The sequence below is a fragment of the Adiantum capillus-veneris genome, chromosome 12 (genome assembly GCF_014529385.1).
Source record: "Adiantum capillus-veneris isolate H3 chromosome 12, ASM1452938v2, whole genome shotgun sequence".
In the NCBI taxonomy this organism is placed as follows: Eukaryota; Viridiplantae; Streptophyta; class Polypodiopsida; order Polypodiales; family Pteridaceae; genus Adiantum; species Adiantum capillus-veneris.
Genome location: NC_140942.1, coordinates 32,318,274 through 32,330,331, shown reverse-complemented (window position 1 = coordinate 32,330,331; position 12,058 = coordinate 32,318,274). Strand labels below are relative to the sequence as shown.

At 45.3% G+C, this 12,058-nt stretch overlaps 1 protein-coding gene across 1 annotated transcript in view; it reads left to right on the top strand.

Moving 5' to 3' along the window:
- Positions 1 to 10,167, top strand: part of LOC147445538 (uncharacterized) — a 47,326-nt gene extending 37,159 nt beyond the window's left edge. The window contains exon 2 of the mRNA XM_086524598.1: positions 9,883 to 10,167. Coding sequence (XP_086380724.1) covers positions 9,883 to 10,167 — 285 coding nt within the window. The remainder of the gene's footprint in view (positions 1 to 9,882) is intronic.
- Positions 10,168 to 12,058: the final 1,891 nt, after the last annotated feature.

Genomic DNA, 12,058 nt, shown 5'->3' with positions numbered 1-12,058 from the left:
TTCCCTGCTTCTAATTTATCCCTGGTATGTGGGTCGCCGCTTAAGGAGAAGGTGGAGGGAAGATTTCCTGCAACATATGAGTTGGTAGTAGAAGTAGCCCGCCTTAAAGACAAGAAGCTGCGCATGCAAGCAAGAGTCAGCGAGTCAGAGGAATCAAGCACAGTCCAACTAACCCCAGTGACTGCAACAGCGGTTCATAGAGCCCAACCACAAGAGGCATCAGAAGAGCAGCAAGACCTGCTGAGTCACATCACTACCCAACTAGAGAGTTTATCCATACATCTAGTACAGCAAGGGCATGCACCTGTCAGAAATCCAAAACAAGGAAGAGGACAACGAAGGCAAAACCAAGAGTACCACTGCTATAATTGCGGGGAAGACGGCCATGGTATGTACTACTGCCCACATCCAAGGAGACAGAATTTCAATAGAGGAGGAAGACAAAATCAGATCTCTCTGCCAAGGGCAAGACCACCACCACCCAGGTAACCAGGGCCGATTCCACTGGTCCAGATCCTTCGCCCACCTGTACAACAGCAACAACCACCACCACAACCTCTTATTCCACCACTACCCCACCACCTGTTGTAAACCAAGCGGTGAGTGTTATTAGCTTGGAAGCTAAAGGGAAGGTAAAGGCCCGGGGGGTTCACCGTGGAAAACTTATCACACCACGTAAGTGCAGGGGAGGGGCATTTTTTTACAAGTTACATAAGCGTATAAGTTAGGGACATGCCCCAATAACTTATCTCCCAAGCTTAAAAATAAGGGAGGGGGTATCATATTTATGTTTGGGAGGGGGGGGGGGGGGGTGAGAAAAGGGGAAAATGAGAGGAAGTTTTTGTGTTTCAAAATCATGGATTCCCAAATAGTGTACCCTTAAACTTGTGATTCAATAGCTACAAAGATACATGCAAGAACTAACAATGCTTTGTATCAAATTCTTGTTTTGTGATTATAGTTCATTTGTTGAGGGATGAAAGCTATAATGAGTTTGTATAGATGAAATATTACATGGAGAACCGAACACAACTTTATAACCATGTTTTTAAAGTAATTTAGATGGTTCATAATTGGACGAGTAGCTAGAGTGTACGTTGAACAGACACATATTTTGAAATTTAAACTAAGACATATTGAGGGTACATCTAATTATGAACATAAGAGGTTCCTTAATATGTTGCCATCCATTATGCTACACACTCCTTGACTAGTTTTGCTCAGTTAGATCACGTGATACCTAAATTTTATATGTAAGATAGGGGTATGATAGTTTTCAGTATTAATTGATGTATAAGCATAGAAAGGGGGGTCATATTCCCCAATATGAGTCGTATATAGGGGTTTTATCAAAGTTATCCGCTCGCAGGTGGCGTCCCGTTTTGTGTATAGAGTGAATCCCCCGGGGGTAAAGGTAAAAGAACCAGTTCAAGAGAAGCACGAAGGGAAAGAAAAAGTAGAAGAAGTGGATGCCATGGGAGTGAAGCGTGCCAGGCACAAAGAAGCCTCTCAAAGAGAAGATAAAATGAAAGGGAAAGTCGAGTCTAGCAAGCAAGCAGCTAAACCACGACAAAAGATAGACATCGTGGATTTCTCACTAGGTGAGTATGCTAAACCATATGACTTAGTTCAGGATGTGTTGATACAGGGCCCGAAGATAACTTGGCCCCAATTAATCCACCTTGCACCAAGGATGAGGAGGCAATGGACGAAGATGGTAAGTACAAGGAAATAAAGACCAAGGATAGTTGGGGCTATCTCTGGGAGGGATCTCGATGACATCCTACCAAGTATGGATGCCCACATCAAGGGACAACGAATCTCAAATGTCTACATATATGGTGGCGCACAAATATGTGTCATGAGTGAAAAAATGATGCACCATTTAGGTCCAAAGGTGAGTAGGCCGGCACCCTGCCGAGCCAAAATGGCAAATAACATAAGAGTGAAATGTGTAGGCATTGTGAATGCGGTCAAGGTAAAGGCATTCAATACAAAAGGGGAGGTAGACATCTTTGTCATGCCACACAAAGGGGAGGGCTACCATATCATTCTTGGGAGAACCTGGCTCATGGCTATGGAAGCTAAGCAAGACTGGAGCACCGGAATGATTCAGATGAAGGATGCTAAAGGGAAGTCCATATTCTATGACATGAGGACTGGAAAGCAATGCAACATGATTTTGGAGGCTTCAAAGGATGAGTCCACCAGTGACTATTCGTCCACCTCAGGAGAAGAGACAAAAACAACTGAAGAGAGTGACAATAGCGTCGAAGTGATGGGGGTCATCCTTAAAGACCCAAAAACATTGACACAATTTGAAGCACCCCCGACAAACCGAGAGGAACCATCAGGTATGCAATCCTTAGAGAATGCATGTAAGTTACATCGGATGCTCTCAAATGATTTAACCGATGAAGAGAGGAAGGAATATGTCTCCATGCTAGGTAACTTCACTACATTGTTCATTGATGGCTATAACAAGATCATAGGAATCACAGTAGTACAACACCACATAAAACTCAAGGAAGGAGTAAACCTGTGGTGCAGAAGCTCAAAAGACTTGGGGTAATCCAACAAGAGGCACTACTCAAAGAAGTGAGGAATTTGCTATATGCAGGTTTCATCTACCCCGTCGAAGACTCAGAATGGGTCTCTCCAGTAGTAGTCACACCAAAGAAGAATGGCCTTGGAGAGTCTGTGTGGACTATAAACCTCTCAATGTAGCCACAAAGAGGGATCACTTTCCCCTCTCATTCTAAGATGAAATTCTCAATGAAGTGGCAGGTCATGAGCGCTACATAGTATGTGATGGCTACTCATGATACTTTCAGATTAGCATTACGGAAGAAGACCAAAAAAAGACAACTTTCATAACGCCTTGGGGATACTTTTCTTACAGAGTGATGCCTTTTGGCCTCACCAACGCTCCGGCCACATTTCAGTGCTATGTGACTTTTGTCTTCCAAGCCTACTTTGGAACGTCAATACGGGTCTTCATAGATGATTTTTGCATCGATAGTTCATGCTCCCTCCATTTGAGCAAAGTCTATGATGGCTTGACGAGGCTACAAACCTTGGGTGGCCAGCTCAACGTGGATAAGTGTCACATTGGTGAAAGCAAAGTCACTGTCCTTGGCCATGTAATTTCAGCAAAAGGGATTGAGGCTGACCCTAGCAAGATCCAAGCTCTGGTATCTTTGTCATCATCCACCACAGCTAAGCAACTGGTTTCTTTCCTTCAGAAGGTAAGATACTTAAGCAGGTTCATTCACTTGCTATCTCAAGTGTTTCTCCCTCTACAACAAGTCACCCAGAGAGATGTCTTCTCATGGAGTGAAGAAAATGAGTAGCAATTTACTGAGGTGAAGCAAATCCTAGCTACGCTTCCCACCATTTCACCCCCCAAGTGGGACGAGCCATCTTATGTGAACCCCAATGTAGGAAGTGATACACTCGGAGCCGTACTAATGCAAAAGGACCCCCAAACTTCTTTCATGCGTCCTATTTACTTCTCTAGTCGTGTCATGACCCCACCAGAAAAGGGATTTACCGAAGTAGAACACATGGTGCTCCCACTAATGTTTGGCTCCTATCTTCTGCCTAGACCCTTTGTAATGCTGACAATGGAGGAGGTTTTTTGGTATGTAATGTGACACATGGATGTCTCATCTAGGATCTCTAAATGGCTGGTTAGATTACAAGAGTTTGACTACACCATGCAAGTAGAAAACTCCATCAGGGCTAGTCTAGAGGGTATTTTTACCCATCGCCACTATGAGAAGAAGCTGAAGGTCAACATGGAAGCAAAAGAAGAGACACCAATGGTAGAGAGTCCTAAGCTAGAAAGAGCTCACTCTTTTTTCTTTGGCGGAGCATACAAAAGAACAGTGGACCAGTCTGCAGCTGGCATAGTCATTTTCAATGAGCAACAGGAAAGGGTATTCTCCATCGCAAAGCTATTACACTCCCACTCCAACAACGAAGCAGAGTATGAAGCTTTAATTCTTGGGTTAGAGCAGTGTATTTCACAAGGAATTCAGCACCTAAATGTGTTTGGCGATGCTTTGCTTTTGATAAAGCAGATAAACGGCACTTGGGTTTGTAAAAATCAAGTTTTACTTGGTCAACTACGCCAAGTTAAGCATCTTTTAAGGAAGTTTGAAGTAGTGCAATTAGTTCATGTCCCCAGGACAAAAAATTAGGAGGTAGATGCTCTAGCCAAGGAAAGAATACAAGACGTTCTCGTAGGAGCAATCAAACTGAAACTACCCCTCTTTCAAGGTAGTGATTCTATGCCTGATATCATCAGCTTTCTAGATATCGGAGAATGTCCGGAAGGGTACACTAAAGGCCAGAAACAGTGCCTGGTAAGGAAGGCTACGAGATACCACCTTGTAAACGACCACTTGTATTGTAAGGGCAAGGACCAGATTCTCAGGCGAGTGCCAACCTCTAGTGGAGATCACAGAGGTAATTTCAAGTTTCCATGATGGCGTCTGCGGCAGTCATTTTGCTTTAGATATCACCAGTAGGAAGATTCTACAGGCAGGATACTCTTGGCCTAGTCTAAACAGGGATGTACATCATTGGTGTAAAACATGCAAGGCCTGTCAAGTGGCCAGTGATCACACACTAACCTATGAGCCACAGACTCCTATTCCTATCATCTCATATGGTCCATTTGAGAAATGGGGAATAGATGCAATCGGTCCTTTATCAAGGGCCCAATCAAGAAAACTATACATTCTAGTTGGTGTAGACTACATGGCCCGATGGGCGAAAGCAGCAGCCACCACCCGCATTACAGCCCAAGAAGTAGCAAAGTTTATATTTGAGCACATTTGTTGCCGTTTTGGCACTCCTCTTGAGATAATATCAGATAGGGGACCAGGTTTCAGAGGCGATCTGGTGGGAGAACTAATAAAAAAGCTAGGCATCACACGCTGACATTCCACACCATACTATCCACAGTGTAATGGCCTAGTCGAAAAGGTAAAAAGAATGATCTGCAAAATCATCACAAAGCAGGTGAACAACCACACAGGAGACTAGGATAAACATCTCATGGCCGCTCTATGGGCCTACCGAACGATGTTCCGAACATCATTAGGTCTCACCCCTTTCCATCTAGTTTATGGAAAGGAGGCAATTCTACCCATTGAGGTACAGATAGCCAGCTTACGATTCATGGCTAGCCAATTACAGTGCCCAATTGTAAATCTCCACAACCACATCCTAGATCTGGAAAGGCTCTAACTAGATAGGGAAGAAGAAATCAATCACTATGCAGCGTAGGTAGAGTGACGCTGGCTCACCTTCAATCAAGGGCTTAAGGAAAAGGGCCTGGAAAAGGGCATGCTAGTATTGAGATACGACAATATATTTGACACCAGGAAGGACAAGAAATTTCAACCCCGATGGGAAGGACCATTCATTGTCAAAAGGTGCTATGACAATGGTAGCTATAAGTTGATGGAAGCAGATGGGAGAATTCACAAGACCAGAGTCAATGGATGGAGGCTGAAATTGTATTTCCTTAGGTTTGATCCAAAGTTCATGCTAGATATTCCAGAAGAGGGTGAACCCTCCAACTCCACAACTAAAGAATCAGAGGTAGGGCTAGAAGCATGAATGCCTCGAGCCAGATGGGAGGGCTAATGACGGCCGGTTTTTGAAACCGTGACTCACGAGAACCATATCCTAAGAAGGGGAGAGCATTTTACCAAAGAAAAAAAACAAAAAAGGAAAAAATTCTTTACCATTCACCACCCTTTAGGCTTAATCACTAGCGGGGCGCCACCAATTTGGCCACACCCCTCCATTATCGCCCGAAGACAGAGCCTCTCTCTCTCCTACTGCTCGGCTCCACCAATTCTCTCTCTCTCACTTACTCTGCCGCTGCATCACCTACCCAGTGGGCGCATGAGACGAGATACCTCTGTCACACCCTCTGAAGGGCCACCACGCGTTTTGCATATTCCCTCTCTCTCTCTTTCAAATATATTCTCTCTCTCTCTCTCTCTCTCTCTCTCTCTCTCTCTCTCTCTCTCTCTCTCTCTCTCTCTCTCTCTCTCTCTCTCTCTCTCTCTCATCCACATCCCAGCTATGGCGGGCCACCATATTATACCCCCATCTCCCCTCTCGTCCACACCCCTTCAGCCTCACTCTCCTCCCTATACCCCCCCCCCGTTTTCTTCCCAGCCCTGGAAGACCACCAGCCTAACAACCCCCCCCCCCCCCCCCCCATCTTCCCCTCTCTAGCTCGCTCTCTCTCTCTCTTTCTTGGGGGAGCGGTCCCGCAAGCACTAGGAGAGAATCTCTCTCTCTCTCTCTCTCTCTCTCTCTCTCTCTCTCTCTCTCTCTCTCTCTCTCTCTCTCTCTCTCTCTCTCTCTCTCAATTCACTTACCTACACAACCACCCTTTCCTTATCTCCCCCCCTCCCCCCCCCCCCCCATCCCCCTCCACTCACACACTCTCTCTCACTCTCTTCCACGGTGGGAAACCGCCATAGAGAATATTCTCTCTCTCTCTCTCTCTCTCTCTCTCTCTCTCTCTCTCTCTCTCTCTCTCTCTCTCTCTCTCCTCTCTCTCTCTCTCTCTCTCTCTCTCTATCTATAACACAAACCCCCCCCCCCCCCCCCCCTTTCGTTGACTATACCCCTCCCTCCCCTTTTTCTCCCTCTAACGGATACGGGCCACCCCCGCCACCTCCTCTCTCTCGCTCCCTGACCCAGCCCGTGCGGGCGCAGTGGAAAAATGCCATACACACAACCTATCCCCCTTCTCACCCTCCCTCGCCACTTCAACCCACCCTCTCTCTCTGTCTCTCGCTCTCATTGTGTTGCCCTCAGCCCGCAGGTAGCCCTCCATGCACTCTCTCTCTCTCTCTCTCTCTCTCTCTCTCTCTCTCTCTCTCTCTCTCTCTCTCTCTCTCTCTCTCTCTCTCTCTCTCTCTCTCTCTCTCTCTCTCTCTCTCTCTCTCTCTCTCTCTCTCTCTTCGGCCTGTGCAAGCGCTGCATCAGAAATTGACTTCCTCTCTCTCTATCACATACACACACACCCCACCCTCACCCACTCACCCCTGACGCATGCTGGCCCGTCTGAAAGTCTCTCTCTCTCTCTTTCGCGCTCCCAGAGTAAGCCTGTGCGAGCGCGTTGGCAAATACACACACACACACACACACACACACCCCTCAACACACTCTCCCTCTCTCATTGACGCTCAGGTCTCCAGTTCCCTGCAGCAGTAAACCACCAAAACAAAAATAAATAAATAAATATATATATATATAGAGAGAGAATACATATACCCCCCGTTCACACGCACGCTAATACGCACATACGTACATCCATACACTCACTCGCACACTCAGATATATATACACACACTCACGCACACGCACCCATACATACACACGCACGCATATACACACACACCAATAGAAATACAAAAAAAATGAAGGATTCAACGACATCGATGCCATCGATAAGAAGGAAGACGACCTAAATCTCGCGACATCGACACCAAAACAAGCAAAGTCGTCGAAGGCATGCCCCGGCCGACCCCGAAGTGATGAACGCGCCACACCGACGCACCAGTGAAGCTGCTATTCACCGGCGTCACGTCCACGACGCCCTCTTCAGTAAAATCGTAAATTATCATCATTTTTTTCAGTTTCAACCAAACCTTGTAAAAAATCCCAAATTTGTAAATTATCATCTCTGTAGGTGATGGTCACAAAGGCCCACCTAGAGGTTTTCCTTATAATAACTCCCAAGACAAAGCAAGGGTCAACCACCTAGGGCCCACCACCTTGCTTTGTCTCGCCTGATTAGATTACCCTAATCAAGCCTGATTACCATAATCTAAAGCAGCTAGCACCTATAAAAAGGCATTGAGAGGTCTCTATCCGGGGGGGGGGGGGGAAGTTCATCAAAGGTCAGCACTTGGTAGTATTTTGGGGGGAGGATTGGCAACATTTGCATCACAAGAGAGGGGACTTAGCGTAGTGATTTTCTTTAGGAATTGTACTATGTAAAGGAAGCTATGTCCACATCTCGACTCCAACGGTCGATGCACACACACTCATGTTAGCAAGTTTTCATGTCAAAGGGTCATCTCTCGAGAACGCACCAAGTAGGTTCACTATCTCTCTCTCTATCTCTCTATCACCATGATATGCCACCTCGTCAGAAATAAGGTTGTTGTAAATATGTCAAGAGAACCATTCTCTCTCACACCCTTGAGGGTTTTCATCACCTGTCTATTCTCTCTAATCCCTCTCTCTCTCGCTCGCTCTCTCTCTTCCTCTCTCTCTCTCTCTCTCTCTCTCTCTCTCTCTCTCTCTCTCTCTCTCTCTCTCTCTCTCTCTCTCTCTCTCTCTCTCTCTGTGTGTGTAGAATTCCTGATATTTCAAATCCCTGTTTTCTGTGTCCTAGCCGCTCAAAGCTAGGTGGTGCCCCCTCTTCGCTTTACCGTGACCGGCTCGCGGCGTGCATCGGCTCCTGACGTTTTAGAGGATGTCGGGGTTCATGTCATGCTTTGCTCCCATCAACATGTATTTCCTATCAAGCACTGAGAATGATCGAGGATCTACCACCTGCTGAAGCGCAGATAGATCTGATCCAAAAATCTAAAAGAGCTGTAAGACCAATGGCAGGACCCTTCTACAAGGCCAAAACCAGAAGTCAAATAGACAAGGCAAAGCGCACCGCTAAAGGATTCTGACAGCAAGAAGACCGAGTTAGATGCTCGGAGTAGCCAGGAAGAAGGTTCCTAAGCAAGAGACACTCTTTCGGAGTAACAGTATTCGGAGGAGGATGAGAAGGACAGCCCATACACACTTGGATATACCCGGTTGAGTATAAAAAATGTGCACCTAGAAGAGGCTATCCCCATTACTCATGCCAGGAGAACAATGGAAGAAGCTCAGGCATTGAGGGAAAGGCTCCGCCAACAAAAGAAAAATCAGAAACAAACCTAAGGAACAGAAGCGGATGATGAGAAAGAAAAGGATGAAGCATAAAATATTCCACTACTACACAGGCAAACAACGTCTTTAGAAAGAATAAAGCAGCAGAAGAGGCAGGAAGCTGAAGAAAAATGGGAGATTACCAGCACCATGCGGCAGCGCATTCACAATGAACTCAAGAAAAAGATGGAGCAAAGACAAAAAGAAGAATCAAATAAGCCACACTTCGATGAGCTCGAATCATCTGACGAATCTAATCGAAGCGAAAAAGAGAAAGTCGCTCGCAAGGGGAGGAATAGCAAGACACACAAGACCAGCAAGGTCAAGACCTTGGTTCTCCCAAGGACACTGAGGCACCTCCACAGACTTCTAAAAAAGGGAAGGAAACAGTTGAAGGCTTGACAGAACAAGGAGCGGAGGAAAAGCAGACAGAACACAAAACAAATCAAGAAACGGAGTCCGCACAAACAAAGCCCGCCACAACCTCTGTTGCTCTAGAAGATTTGAAACAACGAGAAAAGCATGTTGAGGCAGCTAAACAATCGGGTCAGGGCCAACGGATCAGGGCCAAAAAGACCAACATAGGCCAAGATCGCCATGCTCACAAGCGTCCATGGAGGAAGGAGCGAAGATAATTAAATACTTTGACATTGATGGTCACTTAGAGCAGATCAAGCTACAGTTTCAATGTCAAAGGACTCTTTACAATCTACAAGATCTAGAGTTAGAAGATACCAAGAAAGAAGCATCTAAAATGGCAGCATAGTCCTTGCAGTAAAGCAACTAATAGAGGCACTAGAGAAGGCACAACTCCAGGCACAATCGAAGTTGCAAAGAGAACACGAGAATGCAGCCTACTATTACAAGGAAGTGCAATAATTTAACAAGGCAAACTCCGCATTGTAGGTTGAGCAGCAACATCTCGAGGAGGAGCTCACCAGAGAAAGAGAACAAAAAGAGAAGCTACAAGGCTCATATGCAGTGGTTAGAAGATCTCTAACTCAACTCTTGGCCATACAAGAGACCCCCTCCTCCTCAACAACGACTGCAAGATCTACCTCCTTGAGTCAAGAAATCAAAGAGTTGAAAGAAGCCCCGAATCAAGAGAAATATGATAGACAGATCATGACGATAGGTCATAGGGCCCTACAACAGGCCAAGGATGAGGAAATCGAAGAATTAAAAAGGTAGTTGGCTGAGGCAAGAGGGGATTTAGCAACTCTAAGAGCATATGAGACAAAATATCAGTAGGCCCCAAGGGAATTTGAGCAAGGAGGATGATTCGAACAATCCACGTTTGAAGCTCATCAAACAGAGGTGCCCACTACCAGCACAAGAAAAGAAACGCAAGAATCTGCAGATCCAGCCATGACATCCACTTCAAATTCGGCAAAGAACGAAATTTAGCACTGGATCTCAGAAGTAAAGGACCCTCTCCACAAAGCTTATATGCAGTATGAACTGAAGGTGCTGGAATCGGCTGCCCTCCTCATGATTACTCCAAATGAGGTAGTAAATAATCTCGGGCATGAGATGATTTCCCTACCACTAATGCACCAAGAGGTTAAATTATGGCAATAGAAAATGCTCCCTGAACTTGAACCAAACAGCAGAGGGGGCTACAAGGGGGTTCCTATTACGGCACTTCAGATTTGGACAATCATAGATAATCAATCCCTCTGGCAAAAAAAATGGTTTAATGAACGGCCAACCAATGAAACCTATTATAGGAACGCTCCCCAGCATCTCAAGATCGATCCACTTACTGTCCCATCAACAGACAGCAATCCTGGGGCAGTTTTTATCTTTGGCAAAATAAAAGACCGGCAGTGCTAAACTACCCAGTAATCACAAACCCTCTCAAGAAAAACCCACCATCTGAGAAGTACATGGTTCAAACTCTAAAAGGGGTAATCAACATGATGAAGGAGATCCCAGATCTCACCTGTCAGATGCTAGTAGAGATTGTCAAGATGCTCATCACATGCATGACAACTTTCAGTGATATCAAAGCAGCAGACCATCCCTGACAAGTCTTTGTCGAAGGTACGCGAGGCATTTGCTGGAATATGGAGACAGAAATCCCAAGCAAGAATGTCATCATGGGATTATACACAAGAGTCATGTTTCTGCCCTCTTATTACATGTAGAACTTCGAAGAGGCTTTCATGACAGGCTTCTTTGAAGTGGACTCTTCCATATTCAATCCAATGACAAAAGATCTATCAGCCCACCACATCGCCTACCAAAGTACCCTCAGTAATAATTCCTTCAAAGAGCTGGCCACCAAAGTAGAGATTGAAGCAAGAGCTCAGAAATTCATAAATCTCCTTGCAACGCTTGAAAGAAGGTAATAGACTCGCTCAAGAAACAACTTGCACGAGGACGTGCAATGAATAGGAAGGGGGGAATGTTTGGTGGATATAGGCATATGGACATCAAACCTTGTAAACACTCTATTTTTTGAAGAAAGACATGTAATTCAGCCTAGCATGAGTTGTAACCGTGATGTAATTAGACAATATCGTCTCTACTTCTCTGAGTCTACACCCTTGTAAGAGGCCGGATGGCCGTGGGAAAGGCCCCTTAACTTTTAAAGTCAAAACCCTTAGTTTTGAGAGGAGAATTATTATTATCTTGAGAGAGTTGAAGCACTGTGGAGGCCTCTTACTGTTGCAAATTGCAATCTTCTTTTCTCTTGAACTGGTAATCAGAATATGGTTCCGAATAGCACATTGCATTCCTTGTCCATTGCTCCACAATCTAAGTGTAATAATTTTTAATTATGATGTGGTTGATGTAAGTGGACAAGCACTGGGTGGTGTTCTATCTCAAGAAGGAAAACCAATAGCTCATGAATCTCGTAGGTTACGTATACATGAGTTAAATTATCCTACACATGGCTTGGAATTATTGGCCATTGTGCGTGCTCTTAAAGTATGGCGACATTATCTTCTTGGAAGGAGATTTGAACTACATACCGACCATCAAAGCCTGAAGTGGATCTACACCCAACTTGACCTTAATATGCAGCAACAAAGAAGGATGAAGTTGTTATGCAAATATGACATTGGTATTGAAT